At 46.4% G+C, this 18,699-nt stretch overlaps 1 protein-coding gene across 1 annotated transcript in view; it reads left to right on the top strand.

Moving 5' to 3' along the window:
* LOC142578430 (uncharacterized) overlaps positions 1–18,699 on the top strand; it is a 75,157-nt gene that overhangs the window by 14,058 nt on the left and 42,400 nt on the right. The window contains exons 6-9 of the mRNA XM_075687816.1: positions 587–677; positions 2,079–2,240; positions 5,115–5,307; positions 14,392–14,609. Coding sequence (XP_075543931.1) covers positions 587–677; positions 2,079–2,240; positions 5,115–5,307; positions 14,392–14,609 — 664 coding nt within the window. The remainder of the gene's footprint in view (positions 1–586; positions 678–2,078; positions 2,241–5,114; positions 5,308–14,391; positions 14,610–18,699) is intronic.

Here is an 18,699-nt window from a genome sequence, read left to right as displayed (position 1 = left end):
CCGCTTCTCAGCGTTCGTACGCGGCATGCATTTCGGAGGTGACGCGCAGGTTTCGCGGTGGTGATGATAGATGGCGCCGAGTGCTCTTAGAGAAGCGCTAAAGAGCTGTGGTACACGCCTCATGCATGGCTCGTTTCGACGGTGACAATACGTTGTGTTTTATTCAAGTCTAGGCATTACCATCGGTGGACAACGTGAGATGAGTCCTGCTGCAACTTTTTTTATTCGACCAGTCAAGTAAATCGACGGACAGGTGCTAGTGATCACCCTATTTTAGTTTCTTTTCACTGACGTTATGCTTTATCGCATACCTTTATGTGTATTGTTCAGAACTCCAAGATTCAAGTTGAAATAATTGCCATTATTCAAAGTGCAGTAGAGAGATAGTTTTTATCGATAGGAAAGACTCAGAGGTTGACCTCAGCTAGTGCAGTAATTCATATCTAATCATATACAGATAAGCACTTTCGATTCTTATAATGTCAAAATAATGTTAAGGTAAACGGGCTTCCATATCTTTAACCCATGCGCTGTCAATACACCGCTTTTCTGGCCGCCCTTTCCTTCCCCCTTCTGATGTGTGCAGTTACTCTGTGGCCTTTACTCCCGAGCGCACGTTGGGCATCCGCTACCCGAACGGCTCCTGGAATGGACTCATCGGCTCCCTGCAGAGAGACGTCGGTATCCGCACGTTAACCGCGTCTATTTCCGTGATGCATGCACTGCGCACCCATCATTGCACGAGCACACAAAAAGGCGAAGCCAAAAGTATATATTTGTTCTGGAAGACTGCTTCCTGAGCGCGTAAGAATAATTGGGGAGAGATTACTGTCCATGATCTGGCGGTGGCGAAAATCTAATACATAAAGGTACTTGTCGTTGGCAAATTAAGCGGTGCTAAGCTGCATTATGAGTCACCTGCGCCGCTCTGAGTCAGACAGACACTGCATCGAAGGTCATCTGCGAGAAACTTGTGTCTGCGGCTCATGCATAGAACGAGTAAGGGTCCTGCAGCGTAACCCAGTTGCGTTAGGGCTAGAATATTATTTTTTTTAAAGTACAAGGCGCACATTCAGCCGGAAACATATAGGACGGGGATTAGATTAGAATAGATTATGGGGTTTTACGTGCCAAAACCACCTTCTGATTATGAGGGACGCCGTAGAGGGGGACTCCGGAAATTTGGGCCACCTGGGGTTCTTTAACGTGCTCCTAAATCTATGTACACAGGTGTTTTCGCATTTCGCCCCCATCGAACTACGGCCGCCGTGGCCGGCATTCGATCCCCCGACCTCGTGCTTAGCAGCCCAACACCATTTCCACTACGCAACCACGGCGGGTAATATAGGACGTGGAGCCACAAAACTGTTACGCCATTTATTATCCAAAAGGTGTACGGAAGGTTGGCGTACCTTAATACTCAATAAATATGTTGTGGCAGCTGCCTGGTTTGCTGTCGCGGCAGTCGTTCTTCTGCGTCATTCAACCTATTATTTAGAGGGATAGTTTTGCATAGTCTTCTGTTTGTTTTTAGCTGTCTGATGACTGATGCATGAGATAGCTGGAATAATAATTGCATACATTACATGTGTGCTTTTGAATAAACGTTACATTGAAGTCATTGCATGTTAGGCGCAATTTAATTTGTCCTCGTCTTTTTGGGGTGTTGCTTTATTATTGCCATGCAACTTTACCAACCCGCCTAACTTCTCGCACTCACTTATTTTCTTCGCTTCTGAACATTCTCAACGAAACATTCTAATTTCTTTTTATTCTTTGTTTCGCTTAGACATTTGACGCTTCCGCAACAATAAATGAAAACGAAAATGAGTAATGGGGGAAACATATGGGCTTGTGCGCTTCCACAGGTATACTTTCGATATTTATCGTAAATTTACCGCGGGCGTGCTAAAGCACATACCATGAAATTAAAGCTAAACATGCGAAGAACGTGAAATGACATCGAAAGCAAACACATGACAGCAAGTGCAGAGCATGTAGTGCGAGTGGCTCATCCTCAAATACTCCGAGAGCACTATTTTTTCAGTATTACCAACCCTGCGGCAATCCGCGCTCAGGAGGGCGACTTCGCTCTGGGCCTGATGATCCCCACCAACGCCCGCAACAGCATCGCAAACCCGACGACCGAGGTGTACATCGACGAGATCGCCATCCTGGCTGGGAGAACCCGCACCGAGAGCACTAACGTCTTCTCCTACGTGCTCACCTTCGACTGGCAGGTCAGTTGCTGGGCTCGTTCTGTGCCTTATTCTCGGCTTCGCAGGTGACGCCACGTTTGTAACAGTATTAGAACTACCTCTTTGGTTGTCATGCCAGTTGAAAGTGCTGGTAAAGCATTAGACGCTCTCTATCGGACGTCCCAGCCAACGCTAGCCAAGCTGCTCAAAGCAAAAACAAGGTGCAAGATACGATATTAAATATTATGGTACTCGGTCGCCAGACCTCTGAAGAGCAAACACCGTAGGTCTTCAAATCTTATCTCGCACCATCATCTTCAATCTTTATTTTTCCTCGAACAGACTGCCTGGCGTTAGCTGCGACACACGGTATATTTAGGAACCCCCATTCTCTAACGTTCCTCAACAGCTCTTGTAGACCCAGCATCAATGGCAGTTTGTGAAATGCGAAACATTGCATTTTTTGCTTGGTGGAACTCTCTTTGCTTTGGCACAACACAAGTGTTTTCTCCTTCTTAGGAATACTGAATAGTCATTTATTTTTCAGAATGTTTTCATATGGTACACAAAGGGCATTTCGACTCCTGGTCGTTCCGATATCTGCTCACACACTCTGTTGCCCCCTTTCGGAGCGATTTTCTAAGTTTCGTGCAATATATCAACTCATCCTCAGCAATTCAACAGTCATATTTCCTTCCTACTATCCAAAGAATACGTCTGCGTGTCAAGCTGTCAAGCTCAAACCCTTTTAATTCTTTGAAAAGTCTGACTTTCTTCTTGACACTTAGTCTTCCGTAATTTCAGGAAACTCTGCCCACTTTCATTTCTACATTCTGCAAGCTTTAATATGTCATCTACTGACGCTAACGCTTCTAGCTCGCAAGCAATCCACGGACCTCCATGAGGTTCGCAATAAATACGCATTACTGATCAGCGGCTACATTTAAAAGAGCGAAAAAAAAAGACCTGGTGAGCACCCTTCAACCTCTATTATGCATTATGACGTAATGTCCACTTCAACACAGCTCTAGGCAAGAAACTACAAAGAGAATCGAGTCTGAACAATTTGGCTTCGACTGTTTCCTGGGAAGCCAGAAGTTGGCAGTCTCAACATCCTAACATCGTGCGTGGAGCATCACCCGGTTCATTTTAGACCGTGTCACATAAACTCGTCCTTTTCTTTAGCATATAATTTTTTTCGAGCTGTATTGGCTGATGCGGTTAGCGCTATTCTCAGGCTTCTTTGACAGATTTCTTGAATCGCTAAAGTTCAGGCGAGCTGACGGTAGTGTTTTACGTCGTACCTTAGCTCCAGACACGGCACGAAATAGTGGAAAGGAAGAAACAGTAAGCAGGGCCCCAGCGTAAGTTTAGTGTTTTCCCAGAATAAAATAACGTGTTCTAGGGCTTGACTGAGCAATTCTTTAGCGTTTCAACAAGCTGCTGGAGAATGTAAACTTAGGAACACGTGTCTTGTGGAGCCCTTTATTCGCACAAACGCGAGCGTTGAAAGCGGCAGTGCATGTAAAACCCGAGAACGCCTAACGCGTCATCTCTAAGTCTGTAGGTACGACCTGGTAATTGAGAGGTGTGATTCAGTGCATCCAGATATTCAGAAGGCAACTCTCGTGACGCCATTTGTCCGTATTTGAGATCGGTGCTGCGTACTTACTGTCTGGCACTCACGCTTTCTTGTGTACGCAATATTATTACTGTTACTATTCTTTTCTTCACTGCGCAAGTAGCCTCCTATAACATTCCCCCCACTTTTATTTTTTATTTATTATTATTATTACTTTTTTTTTCTTTTTTGCGTGCAAGGACCTATTCTACCTTCTCAAGGTTTTTGCTTCCCCTGTAAAGCGTGCTTCAGGCATAGCTTGCGAGCTATGGGAAAGGCCAACTAAAACTTTAACGTGGGTGCTAAAAAAAACGTCTTTGCACCAACTGGGAAAGAACGTACGGCAAATAACCCAGTGTAGCTTTAAGGGAACAATGGATCACAATATGCCTGTTCGCGTAGGGAGATGTTGGGAGGCCTTACGTTTGTGCGCTCAGTCTTGGCGGCTTCTGCTTGAACGCAGCACAGGTTACAGGTTCTTCTGGTCCATTCTCACGCCTACCATTGAAAGGACATCGAGTCTGCGCCGTTCACTGCTGTTATATACTTTCTCGAGACTGGGACCGTTATTGAAGCCGCAAGCAACAAACCGAATGGTCATGTGGTATGCTCCGGAAAGCCAACAAAACACACTCGCTTCGTTAGGACGAAGTTCCACGGACACAATCAGCCTTGCGGTGTCCGGAATACTTGCCGTCACCACTAAAACAAAATGGAAACAATAGAAAGTTTTGTACTCTACCATTTTTTTGTCATTCGCGCTGCTTTCTCATTGTGCATTAAAGCAACGGCTTCGTTTAGGATGTGGAGAAGTATGTTTCTGTTCAGTTCCTCAAAATAAATATCGCGCCGTGACCTAGCAATACCCGGTGTTTTTTTATATTAATATGCATGGCGGCAGCTCCAACGTAAATAAACCGAGTGCTCTAGTATACAAACACTACCTGAGGATGCCGCAACAAAACAGCAGAATGAAGTACAACTGTGCAGAGGACGGGGCAAAAGATCGGAAATAAGACGTCGCTCATCCCGTCCACTGCACTCTTGCTACAACAGAATGTTCACCAACCGACCACCAACTACGTTACGTAAAAACAGATGGAGGCACGGTCAGGCACCTGACAAAGCAGTTCAGTTGTTCAACTCGCAAACCAAGCACGAAGCGCGGAGGTGTGGTCGATGTCATTCCCGCCTTGATGTTTTATTCGAAAGCTCACTCCGACGTTTGGGCACCGAGCCGAACCATTGCACCAACAGCAGCGTCACCATCGTACCCCCTCCCGTTTGCTACGCAGGTGTGGGTGTGCGTGCTGTTCACCATGATGACGCTGTCGCTGTTCTCCACGGGACTGGACCGCTTCTACGCGCAACAGCAACAGTGGGCTACAGGCAGCGGCACGCAAGGAAGAAAACGATTCCACTGCAGTTACTACGTCGAGCGCTTTCTCGGCCACGCGTGGGAGTACTTCGAAAACCTTCTCGGAAAAGGCAAGTCATCTCGCCGTCACGCCGACAGCTTCATATGACAGCGCTGAATTTAAGCGGGTATAGCTGGGAAAGCTGCAACATTCAGGAGGGCGAACGTAGCACATGATTCTACTACTTTGCTTTCTTTAGCGCTCGTCAGACTTGCTTGGCTGGATCTCCTCCTACTTTGTTACTCCTTTCAGAAAAAGCAAAACATCCATCCCACCTCGCCCATCCCTACTCCGCAGTCGCAATAAAAGCACTCTTAATTTTAACTTATGAACACACGCTACTACGTTCAGACCCCTACCCGGCCATGAAATGTGTTAGTGCGCTTCAATTGCTTGGCTAAATAGTTCTCGTACAGATATAGACGCACAGATATAGAAGTCCTGATGCCTGTCAGCTTTCGAGTACGATAGGTTATAAATCTTTTGAAAGATCCGTCATGAACGAATTTGTTGAAGGTAACTAGCAATGATTTTCTAACATATCAACAGTTGGCTGCTATACTAGCACCATAATTTGTTCAAGCACTTGCGTGCGCTTACATATTGCGCGCAGCAAGAATAAAACAGCTCAGAGGTAGAGATACCTCGGCCATATGATATCTTTAATTCAAAGAATTTGCCACAAGGCATGCATAAAGAAGTAAAATAACATCTTTCAGTTCTCCATCTCGCTTATAGTTCAATAAAAGACTTTGTGCCACCCTCTGCGCTGGCTCCCGAGGAGAGCAGTCACAGCAGCAGGACCTTTATATCACGTCGTTGAAGTTTCGTTCGTGGGACTCGAAGCCCAGCACTACGGCGGATGGTCATCTCGTGTTGTGATTGGTTGTAACATGTCGGTAATATAGATATAACAGTCAATGGCCACTACTGGAGCAAAGAAGTGCTATTTAGGCAGCATTACTTATTCTTGTAGAATTATTAGCTCTGAGTTTTTGTTGAGCTAATGCTCCTACATAATTGTATTTGCTGCGAGAAGAGGAAGTGCCGTGGAATCTCTATTTACCACACAATGCCTGGTACATTCCTAGACGGCAAATCATGGGATATCGGTGGAATTCCGCTTAATGACAACAGGCGGTTAGGGGGGGAGGGGAGGCGACTACGTGCAGCAAACTGTGAGCCACTTTATTGGACATTTTGTTCCAGCTAGGCAACGCAATGAGTTCAAAGTTGTTGCCAAGGCTTTGCCATCTTGGCAAAGTCACTAGGTATCCGAGCAAGACCGTTGGATCTGAAGACTAAGCGCCGCTGATTCTTCAGACTCCGTTGGAATCGTTGGATTATTCTTGAGTGGGGAACAAACTTGGAGCCTAGACGGCTGCCCGACTTTTTTTTCGTATACGCAGGAATTTTAAGTTGAGACTTCGATGCCGGTGGACTGCAATTACGCAATTACGACATCAAGGACTTTCCGTGGGCATCACAATAGCACATCCCGGACACTATGGTTTCGTCAATGTTCGCATTTATGAACTGTAATCCAGTGTTTGGGGTGTCCGGAACTCTGAAAGTCACAGGCAATAAACAGATGTTACAAGCAAAAGTACAAGCCAGCGATGCAACTTATCTGCAATCTATGCACTCGACTGTCTACACTGTGGGCGTTCCCGCAGCTGCTATGTGAACCACAGCAACGAAAGCCGATGGAGGTTGAGGCCTCGAGGTGGCATCGATGCGACTCACCCGCTACAGCGGGGATGGTGCGCTCGATGTTGCAGCTGGAAATTACCCACTTCCCAATGCTCCTAACCGCGACGCCTTTTTAATGCGACAGCATCAAATGGTCCATTGAGCGAAAAAGCCGACGTCGTCTGTAGCAGCGATACTTCCCATTGGCTGCGACGCCACGTGGCGAGCGCACCTCGCGCGGTCGTCACGCTTGGTGGCGCTTGCTGGCTCGGGCCTCGACGGAGCAGCACGTTGGGCATGCCTTAGGAGAAGGCGTTCACATTAATTTTTCTTAATAACACCGTGTAAATTAGGTACTTCGCCGCGTCTTCGGCCGGACCCCCAAAATCCATATTGAGAGCGAAAGATGAATGATGTAGAATTTTGGTTGAAGTACAGTGCACCGTAGGGATAGGGAGCAATGGTCATGAACCCGATCGTAGCACAAAGCTACAAAGAAAACCCATAGGGGTGTCTCAAATAGCAAGCTTCGCAGATGAAGAAAAATTCATCCTGGTCCGGGATACGAAACCGAGGCGATCGCTCTACCATCTGAGCTCGACAACTGGAAGCATTGGGGCATTGAATATGGCCCATCACTTATGCGGAAGCCCGCAATGTGGAGGATAGTTCGTTGCAAGAAAAAAATGGTCAAGCGCCAACCGTAGCACGAAGCTACAAACGAAACCGATGACTTATTTACAAAGTTACAATAGAAATTGTGACGTGTTTTTCTTTCTGCACGATAGCTTACTCATTCTTTATTGTACATTTCTCGCGAAAACAAAAAAGGTAGGCACCCTCCAGCTTGTTTGCGTAGAATTTTATTCTCTATACTGCCAATCCCTCAAATTTGCGCCATATTTAATCGGGCTCTCAGCAGTTTTACAGAAAGTGGACGGGTGGATGACACCCGAGTTACCTTGATTGGTACAAGCAACACACGCATAAGTCGAAGCATGTGGATTCTACTCCCTCTAGCGGCAAGTTACCTTTTTGTCTATATTCATTTACCTTTAGCTTATTACTTCCACATTTCAAGTAAACGTAAATGTTACTTTCGCCTTTATTTATTTATTTATTTATTTATTTATTTATTTATTTATTTATTTATTTATTTATTTATTTATTTATTTATTTATTTATTTCCAATACTGTTAGCCCTTGCGGGCTGTTACAGGGGTGGGGGGAGAAATTTTTCCACAAACACGTAACACCAGTTCCGCAATAAACAAACAATGCATTCAGCAAACACATGACAGTTTACGCTCAAATGATTCAGTTGTGTGCGTTTCAATAAATACATCTGCGTCAAGTTTGTTCCAATCAACTATAGTTTTCACAAGAAAGGAAAATTTGAAGGCATCAACACGCGGCACATAGGGCATTACAGCATGAGGGTGACCTGTACGTGGAGACACTCGTCCGGGGGGCGTCCGGGGGGACGCAAGTATAGCCTGGAGTCCAAATTGAATTTATTGTTATACATTTGGTACAATGATTTCAACCTGGCTATTTTTCTGCACGTTGCCAGTTCGGGCTAACCGGCACGCGATAATAACGCAGTTACATACTGCGTCCTTTGATAAGCATTAAAGATAAACCTTGCGGCTAGTCTTTGAATTCGTTCCAGTTTATTTATCAAGCCCACTTGGTGTGGAGCCCAGACTATACATGCGTATTCCAGTGTAGGCCGTACAACTGTTTTGTATACCTTGAGCTTTACTTCGGGTGTAGCATCTTGCTTTGCCTGGCCTTATTGTGTTTCTTCGCACCGTTGAAGACCAATGCGGTGCAATCACGCAGTGGCGATTTGGTCTGCAAAATATTACACCGTCACGGCGAAAATGCCTAAGACTTCTTGGCGCAGCATGGCCTGAGTAGCCTTTGCGCCATTAAACCCCCAATAAACAGCCAACTAACCAACACCTAAGACTTCTAACGAACTAGCGCGCGCTCTCATTCTCAGAGCAGCCCGTCTCTCTGCCAGCGAAGACCGCGCCAGATACGAGACATTCATTCGAGGGATCGCCAGCTGTTTGTGCGCAGGCGCGAGTTAGAGCGGGCGTGAGAAAGAAAACCTGGGGGCTTTTGCTCCTTGAATATATGACTCTGCCTAGGCACTACGGAAGAGGTTTCTTAGCACGTGTTGTATGCGTTTGTCCCGTAGACATGCCGGCATTGCGGAGTGCGGTCGAGTATGTTTACGCTCCGCCGCTGGCTGCCCGCGCGGTGAGGCAGTGGGCACGGCCGCATTTGGTGATCCCTGTGTCTGAAGGGGCAAGGTTCTGACTGGTGCTGTATAAGTCGCGGGTCGCTTTTTTCGTCGCGACAACAGACTGTAACAGGAAGGCACATGTAAGCGGCAAACGGAGGCCTCAGGAGAGCACCTGAGGTTATCATAAAGCAGGCGGCGCAGGATCTCCAGGGCACCCAAAGGGTAGCGGGGGGATCAAAGCTGGAAACAGGGAGGCGCCTGGGTCGTTGCCGCGGAGGCCGAAGGGTGCCAAGGGGTGTTCGCAAAGAAACTGGCTATCCGCGATAGCGGACAGCTGATCTCATACGCGCCTGGCACGAGCCGGCCACCGCTAGCCGCAACCCACGGACCAGTCCGGGTTCTAGCTTTGGTGTCTTGGAGGCGCCGCCAATAATGTGAAATAATGGCACGTTCTCACAATCAGTAAAAAAGTCGATTGAATCAGTATAATTACGTCCAGCCACCAACTTGTGACACTAACCCCAGCAGTCGCCAGCAATCGCCAGCCGTTTGCTGAGCGCTGACTGCGAATAGGGAACATAACTGGAAATTCACTTGGGTTTCTGATGGGAAGATGCTCATGCGCAAAACAGGAAGTTCGCGTGTACTGCATGTAACATGCGCAGAGGGCCTTGCTCAGGTGCAGTAAGCGTGAAAAAAAGACAGAAAAATGAGGACTTCAGTTGATATTGAAGAAACATGGCAAGGTCATGATTTCTTGCCGTTAGTCCACTGCAACATCCGCAGTATTACCAAAAATCTAGACATATTTTAAACCTATATATCCCAACTCTCATTTTTTTACGACATCATCGTGATAAAAAAAAAATATGGCTCAGAAAGGTGAAAAAATAACAATACCGGGATACACGGTGCTATCGCAATCTAGAGAAAGTGCAACACGTGGTGGTGGTGTCGCGCTTTTTATACGGCATAGGCTCGGGCTTCAATGCCTAGTTAACAGTTCGTACAGCAACCAAAGTGCCGAAACCCTTTTTGTAAAACTTGAATGTGGCGTTGTTATAGGCGCAGTTTACGGTCCTCCTAGCTCATGTATTAATGATTTCATCCCTGTGATGGAAACTGTTATTGACCCTCTTATACCGGTCCGCAATCCAATTATCGTTTGTGGTGAAATGAACATCGACTTGTCTAGAGATGACTGCTATGAGTACGTATTGTTTCTACAATCCTTTAGTCTTAAAAATGTGATTTCATCCCCTACTCGTGTTTACAACATATTTTCAATTCTCATCGATCGTATTTTGTGCAATTTTGATATCGATGTACAGGCAGGTGTTTATGACACCACAATTGCTGATCATTGTCCAACTTTTTTTTTCTGCCTCGGGATTGCTTGCGTTCTTTTAGCCAAACGCACCACAAATATTTGACAAGGCTTAATTATCCACGTGTACAAATTTCGATAACCTCTACAACGACAACCTTCACACGGTATGTCAAAACGTTACTGACAGCATTACAAACGCGATAGAAGAATGGCGGTACAGCTATGACTGCGTCATATGTCCTTGGATAAATGATTCCATACTTGCCCTACTAAAAAGGAGACTACTATTATAATAAGATAAGACATAACAAAACTAACAGCTACTACAAAAGCCAGTCTCATTTTTCGAAACAGATCAGTTACGCTAATTTACAAATCAAAGAAGGCCTATTATACGAACTTTATTAAACGACTAAATGGCAATGGAATGCAAATATAGAAACTAGTCACAGATATAGTAGGATTACAGGATAAACAATATGTTACTCCGGAAAATCTGTCCCCTCAGACTGCTAATGACTTGAATGATTATTTCTCAAAAATATGTGACAATATCTATAAACATTCTGTTCTTGCAACTCCCACAACCAGGACCCAGACGTCGACAGTGATTTTTCGTTTCGTGAAATAACTCTTGAGGAAATAAAAAGTATCGTAGGCAAATTATCGGCTAACAAGACATCCGGACTCGACGGTATTAAGATTAAGATATTGAAAAACAATATTGATGTCTATGCGTGCACCTTTGTCACGTGTTTAACCATGCGATAAGTGGTAACGTTTACCCAAATATAATGAAAGTGGCGAAGGTTCTCCCTGTGTACAAAGTGGTGATCCGAACCATCCGACCAGTTATAAACGAATTTCAATTCTCAGTGTAGTTAACACACTATTTGAAAAGCTCACTGCACTACAGTTAAATGCACTCTTTGTAAGGGATAGCGTTATCTGCCCGCAGCAGCATGGCTTTGTTGCAGGTAGACCAACATCAACAGCACTTTTAACACTTTCGCAATCCCTTAACTCTGCTGTTAACAAGAAGAACATTGCTGTGTCATTTTTTATTGATATAAGAATAGCGTTCGATACAATCTGTGATTCAGTACTGTTTGAAAAACTGAAATCTTATGGTACCGTTGGAAACGCGCTTCAATTCATCCACACCTACTTTAAGGCACCAAGGCGACAAGTGGTAATTAACAAGCATTCTGCTTTCACCGATATCCTATGCGGTGTACCACAAGGCTCAGTTTTAGGCCCCTATTCGGTTTTCGTTATACATAAATGATTTACCGGACGCACTTAACCTGTCAAAAGTCTTGATGTATGCTGACGACACCGTCTTAGTTTACTCAGGCGATTCGCTCTCGACATTCAAAGACACTATATTTGGCGAACTGCTAAATGTAGGTAAATTATTTTCAGAAAATAGACTAGCCCTAAATACTGATAAAACTAAGTAGATCATATTTCACTCCAACAGGAAAATACTAGCCTAGAGTGCGTTCACTTTGACCCGAGCGAACCGAACTCTGGATCGTGTAGATGCATTTGAATATTTAGGGGTTACTTTAGATAGTCACTTGCACTGGAGAGAACAATTAGCGCTGCCTGTAGAAAACTCGCTCTCAGCTGTTACACACTGGCCCGTGCACGGCAATATTTTCCTCGTGATTTGCTTCTTTGCACATACTTTTCTTTGTTTCACACCCACATGGGCTATTGTGAAATATGGGGCCTAACATATAAAATTTATTTAACACCTATACTGCAGTTCCAAAACGGGCAATAAGAATAATAACATTTTCCTCAGTTCATCACCCTAGTAGTGTTCTGTTTACTGACCTTTGTATTTTTTCTTTCACGGCTTTAAGAAATTACAAGATCATTTGTTTAGTTCACAAAATACTCAACGCCAACTTCCCCTTACCCAACACCATATTTAACTTCCTGCGTGCAAACACCAGGCAAGCAGCTAACTTTAACTTAAATCTTCCTTATTGCAGCAATGTCTACGGTGAACAATTATTACAGTTCTTAGGCGCTATGACCTGGAACACTATGCCTGTGGAAATAAAAGTAACCAGAAATTTTGATCTTGTATGTAAACGCTTCTTCTTGTCTAGCCAAACGTAATGACTCTTCCTTAAAAAAAAAAAAAACACTTGTTCATGTAAATAATGTTCTTACTCATCGAGCAGATATGTGCTTGGTTGACCTGTACATGTATTTATGTGTATTGGACAACGTGCTAGCCACATATATAGGCTATTGGTCCAACTATTTTTGTATGCATTTGTTGAATTGTTTAAATAAAGCTCACTTCTTGATTGATTGATTGATTGATTGACTTATTGATTGATTGATTGATACATTGATTGATTGATTGATTGATTGATTGATTGATTGATTGATTGATTGATTGATTGATTGATTGATTGATTGATTGATTGATTGATTGATTGATTGATTGATTGATACAGCGCCCCGCGACTTCTACAACACCAGTCAGAACTTTGCCTCTGAAGGTACGTCGGACAGACTTTCTCGCACCTGTGGCGCTGGTGCTGAGTCAGTCATCGCCACCAGCGGCCTTTCAGCCACTTCCGCTCAACCACGGTTGCTAAGGCCATCCAAATTTTCAATATATGCGGCCAGGGCTCCACTACGGTCGCTACTGCTCCCACAGAAATATCTGTGATGTTATTTACAAGATACATCGCCGTATATATAAGGCGCCAGAAAGCTATGATCCGCCATGACTGACTTAGCGCGAGCGCCGCAGGTGCGAGAAAGTCTGTCCGACACAGCGGTCGCCAAATCGGGCGTCCGTGCCCGCTTCTTAACCTATTTTATCGCGCCGGCAGCCAGCGTCCGAGCGTAAGCAAACTTGATCCCACTGCGCAATGTGGGCACGCCTAGGGACAAACGCCTACAACACGTGCTAAGAAACCCCCTCCGTAGTGCCTAAGCAGAGTCATATATTCAAGGAGTAAAAGCCTCCAGATTTTCTCTCTCGCGCCCGCTCTTACTCTCACTTGAGCGCAAACGGCTGGCGATCCCTCAAATGAACGTATCGTGTAACTCTCGCCTACCGTGCCGGGCGCAAGACCAACGCCTCCTAGATAGCACAAGGTTTGTGCACTTAGATCCATGACGTCATGCTACCTTGCCCTACAGCCATGGAATCTAATGGGCGCGTTGCCGTGTGAACCGCGGTTAGTTTGACATCACTTTTTTCGTCACGCCAGGCTTGGCAATGGAAATTTCAGCCCAAGTAGCGCACAGGCCTGCTCTCTAAGAGGCGTTGACACGACCCGCTTGCAGTGCATATTATGTAGCAAGGATCAACGCCAACGACACGGGAAATCCCGTTAGATGCAGACCGTTCGAAACCACCACAGAAAATACACCGCTCGACAAGAAGAGAGCCAGTGAGAATGGAAGGTAGGTTAAGAGATCGATGTGGCTTTACAGCGGAGAGCACTGGCGTAGCAACAGGGGGGGCCGGGGGGCCGTGGGCCCCGGGTGCATGGGGCCAGTAGAGGGGGGGGGGGGGTGTCATTTACGTCTGAAGACACCCGAAAATTGTCGATATCCCCGCCTTCCTCGACTACACCCGGGGGGGGGGGGGGGGGGGGTGACAGAAGAGCTAAGAGCCCCGGGTGCCAGACGACCTAGCTACGCCACTGGCGGAGAGAGTAGCTCGCCTTCTCGCATACGATTTGCTTCCATCGCCGCTAAATTACCAGATTGTTTTAGACGTCCTCGCAATACAAAGCTACACAGACTGCGTTTAAACGATTTCCAATGTGCGGGGGAAGAAAATCGCAGGGTCTGTCTACAGTAGTGGTCTTCGGCGTGCGTTCATGCAGGCTCCTCTTCGCCCCCTAGCCGCCAAGCTTCGCGCGTGGTAACCGCCTTCTGGTGGTTGGCGGTCACCGTGCTGGTGTTCGCGTTCGCGGGCCAGATGCGCGCCTGCCTGATGGTGAAGTCCCAGGAGTCCGTGATCCGCAACATCCAAGACCTGGCACGACGCTCTTCCGTGCGGCCCTACACGCTGGCCGGCAGCATCCTCACCGCCATGCTCAGGGTACGCTCGCTCTTCACAAGCACGCACTCTCCTCGAGCATGCAGTAAAGTAGGGGGCATTAGACGAGTAGCTTACCAGAGGCTGCATTAGCAGATCTCATTAAATGTTATAGCGCAACTATCATCATCACCATCATGAGCACCAGCTACGTCCTCTTGCCCCGTTTTTGCGCCAGCTGACTTCATCTTACGCCTGCCAATTTACTAATTTCATCAAACAACCTATTTCCGTGTCACCCTCGACTGCGCTTCCCTTCTTATCCTTCTCATTTTTTCCTTTTAGTCTCCACCATTGAGTATCGGGTAATCCCGCTTGCTCTCGCAGCTGTGCTGCTGTTTCTTAAGGTTACATTCAACACTTTTCTTTCCATCGTTCGTTGAATAGGCCTTAACGTTTTCTCCAGCTTATTCGTTAACCTCCATATTAACTTCTGGTAACGCACAAGCCTCTTATATTATTCATTGAAAGGGCAGCTACGGAAGATGCGATGTTAGGCGAGGTTGTGCTAGCATGTCTTGTAGTTTCCAGTGCTACTAGGGGCAAAGACGAATACAAAATGCAGACGAAGACAAGTAGTTTGCGTATTCTTATGCTCTTCGATAGTGTTGAAACGATCAACGTTGTACATATCCTGCTAGCCGAATCATTCACATGTTCTCCCACGTAACGCTTCTGGAACAGCACTTGGATCACGAGAGCAAAAGGCGCAGTATGTCAAAAATAAAATAACTAGCGTCTGACCGGCTAGTGGCGAGGACGCCTCTTCTTTCCTTAATGAGGTGCCTGCGACGTCATCAATATTGACGCCGCTGGTTCCTTTTTGTGCGCAGGAGAAATGTTTGCCTAAGAAACACGCTACAGAAAATTGAAGGACTAATCCACTGTAGGAACTTCGGAATCCTTACTCAAAGGGGATAAAGCATGCCATCATTGCCGACGATTTCGTAGGCATTGTCTTTAAGATCGATTTGGTTCTTTATCAGGTCGTATATTACGGCCCAGCAACCACTGGCATACCCGCGGTATGTTCGACTAATCGTTTCAGAGTGCTCTGGCTGTGTTACTATCAGGCCGTTCAAGGCTGTAGTAAAGCTGCACTGTTAAAATAAGGTATAAAATGGCGTTAATTTGGCTTCGTTATCGCCAAATGTGCCAAGGTACACTCGCAGTAAAGCTTGGTTGCTGTCCACACTGCTTATAAAGCTATGCTGGAATACTCTGAAACGACCTGTCGAATCTACGGTTCACACCAACGGGAAAAGCCCACAAGCATAGCGCCGCAGGCACAATTTTCATCCTCTAGACAGCACAGAGACTTCCCAACTCCCACCGTTCCTAGCGTTTCAGATGCAATGCGACGTAATGCGCAAACACTTATTCGCATCGTACAGCATTGGTGTTGCCTCCTCACCCGCCATGGTTGCTTAGTGGCTATGGTGTTGGGATGCTGAGCACGAAGTCGCGGGATCGAATCCCAGCCACGGCAGCCGCACTTCGATGGGGGCGAAATGTGAATACGCCCGTGTACTTAGATTTACGTGCACGTTAAGGAAGCCCAGGTGGTCCAAATTTTCGGAGTCCTCCACTACGGCGTGCCTCATAATGAGAAAGTGGATTTGGCACGTTAAACCCCATAGTTTAATTTTAATTTTTGCCTCTTGTGTCGTTCCGAGGAACTATACGAACCACGCCATGGTCTCAAAGAGTGCGTACGCAGGCAGGTTTTGCTCTCGCCGTCCCATTTCCACGAATAGAGCGTAAGTTCAGCAATGCGCGTAGCCGGCTCCTTCTCTACGGCGGGGCGTTTGCAACCGAGGGCTTTTCATGCGTCGGGGAGCCTCCCGGGCGTCCCGGCACTGTTGCTGCTTCTTGGAGGGGGCGATAAAAAGTTGCTTTGGCGCTGCTGCTGTCGCTTACTGGTTTGGGGATGACGGCTGGCGGTCTACGAGGGGCAAAGCGCATGCTGGCACCTGTTTGTTCTCAAAAGCGTTCACTTTTCTTTTTCTGCACACACGTTCCTACTACATCCTCGTGTGTATGTATGCAGAAGTGTAATATGGTGTTAAAAACTTCGTCATGTGCCGGAAACGCACTGTACTTCAAGTTTTGCGGGTTACATTTATGTTTATCATTTTGTGAGCTGGTTTCAAAGCTTTGTATGGGGTCGCCTGCGGGTGTCGGCGCTTGCTTTCGTCTGTGCATTTCGCCGTCGTCATAAGGCGTGAATTAAGCAAGACGTAGCATCATTCGCCCACAGAAATCTGCCGCAGTTGTTGGTGCACTTAGATTTGTGCGGCCGTTAGAGAACGTCAGGTACTTAAAATTAGCACGGAGTACCCCACTACGACGTACCTCGCAATCATATTGACATCGCGTTTCTGGCGTGTACACCGAAGAATTTAGTTAGCTTTTTCTTTTCCTTTCTTTGTTGTGCCGCATTCACGACAGTAAAGATTCGTCGTGCTAAGTCACCAAATTAATGCGGGTCACCTCGCTTTTCATTCTGAAATTGTGAACCCTGTTACTGACAGGAACCGGTGTTAAAAATAATAAAATTCTTGTGTTTTACGTGCCCAAACCACGACCTGATTATGAGGTACGCCGCAGTGGGGGACTACGTATTAACCTGGGGTTGCTTAACGTGTGCCCTATGTACATGGGCGTCTTTAAATTTCGCCCCCATCGAAATGCGGCCTCCGTGGTCGGAATTTGATCACGCGACCTCATGCTTAGCACAGCAACGCCAATCCACTTTCAACCATGGTGGGTAGAAACCAGTGTGGCACGTATTGACAAGCATGAGCCAGCAAGTGATAGCATTCAAAATTATTTCACGATCGAGAGTACAGAAATAAGTAAATGTGTGCTTGTATATATATGTAGTGTTGGCTTTGTTAGCAAATGGACAAGCCTAACTCGCAAGCAGTCCAAAGGCAAATAGTCAAGGTGAAGCGTCAATAAAATGTGAAAAAGCACAAAGAACGTTTCAGCTAAGGCGCAGCAAGCATTAAAGGCCCCCGCACCAGGCCCCATAGCAAATTTTGGTTATACGCTGGAAGTTGTTACGTGTCCTCTAGGGAGGGTTCTGCTGAAGAAAATTTTCAAATCGGCTCATTAATAGCTGAGATAGAAATATTTCAGTGCCGCGAACCCATGATTTAAGGAGGCGAATTCCAATGCCAAGTGAGACACTCTCCACTCGCCCCATCTAGCCTCCGCAAGCGAAATTCCTTCCCCGCATTCTCCCATACCGGACCTCGAGGATCACGTGACGCATACGTCACGGGACCCGCCTTCATTTTTTTTCTCGCTTTTTTGCGGCGTGGCGCACCCCGCTGACGGCATCTCGCGCAAGCTGTTGTGATTGTCTCGTTTCGCGCAGCGCACGACTTTGCGCGCTGTGCACGAGGACACCTCACTAGCGGTATAATTCAGTGTTACACGAATTCTGAGGCCGGCACAAGCGGATCACAGAGCACGATCCCGCGCTGGAACACGGTAGAAAATGACATAGTTTCGGTGTCTGCGCGTGTGACTGCACGACGTGGGAACAAGCAGGCGAAACGGAAGTACATTTGTCTTGCTGCGGTGCGAAGTAAAACAAAGAACATGCAGACATTGTTTGTGTGTTTTATTATTTCTCTAAGCTTTATTTCGTCTATTTAAATAACAGATGTTGGGTTGAATGGTCACGTGTCACCACGAGCGACGTCACACTGCTGACACCACTACGTAGGCGCAGGGGCACGACTACGCCACCGTCCGGCTTGGAGCGCGGCAGCCACGAGGAGAAGGAAAAACGGCGTTCGGTTTGAAATTTCAGATCCTTCCGCGGCGCGTTGCGATGTAATACTTTGCAGACACGATCGTTATCGCGGAACGTAGGCTCTGCGCTTGTCAGCCCAGAATGGTCAGACCTGGTTAGGGGCCCTTTAAGGAAGGTTTCTTTCTGGATGAAAGGTAATCCATGTGTTCTGCTGCGTGAGTTTGCATGCCATTGCATGCTGTTGCAAGAACAGAGTACGTCACAAACACCAATGAATTAAGGCTTTGCTTAAACCAATTCCTACAGCCTGTGGGGATCCGCTTT

The sequence above is a fragment of the Dermacentor variabilis genome, chromosome 4 (genome assembly GCF_050947875.1).
Source record: "Dermacentor variabilis isolate Ectoservices chromosome 4, ASM5094787v1, whole genome shotgun sequence".
Taxonomy (NCBI): Eukaryota; Metazoa; Arthropoda; class Arachnida; order Ixodida; family Ixodidae; genus Dermacentor; species Dermacentor variabilis.
The sequence above is the reverse complement of the archived record's forward strand: the minus strand, read 5'-3'. Positions and strand labels throughout refer to the sequence as shown.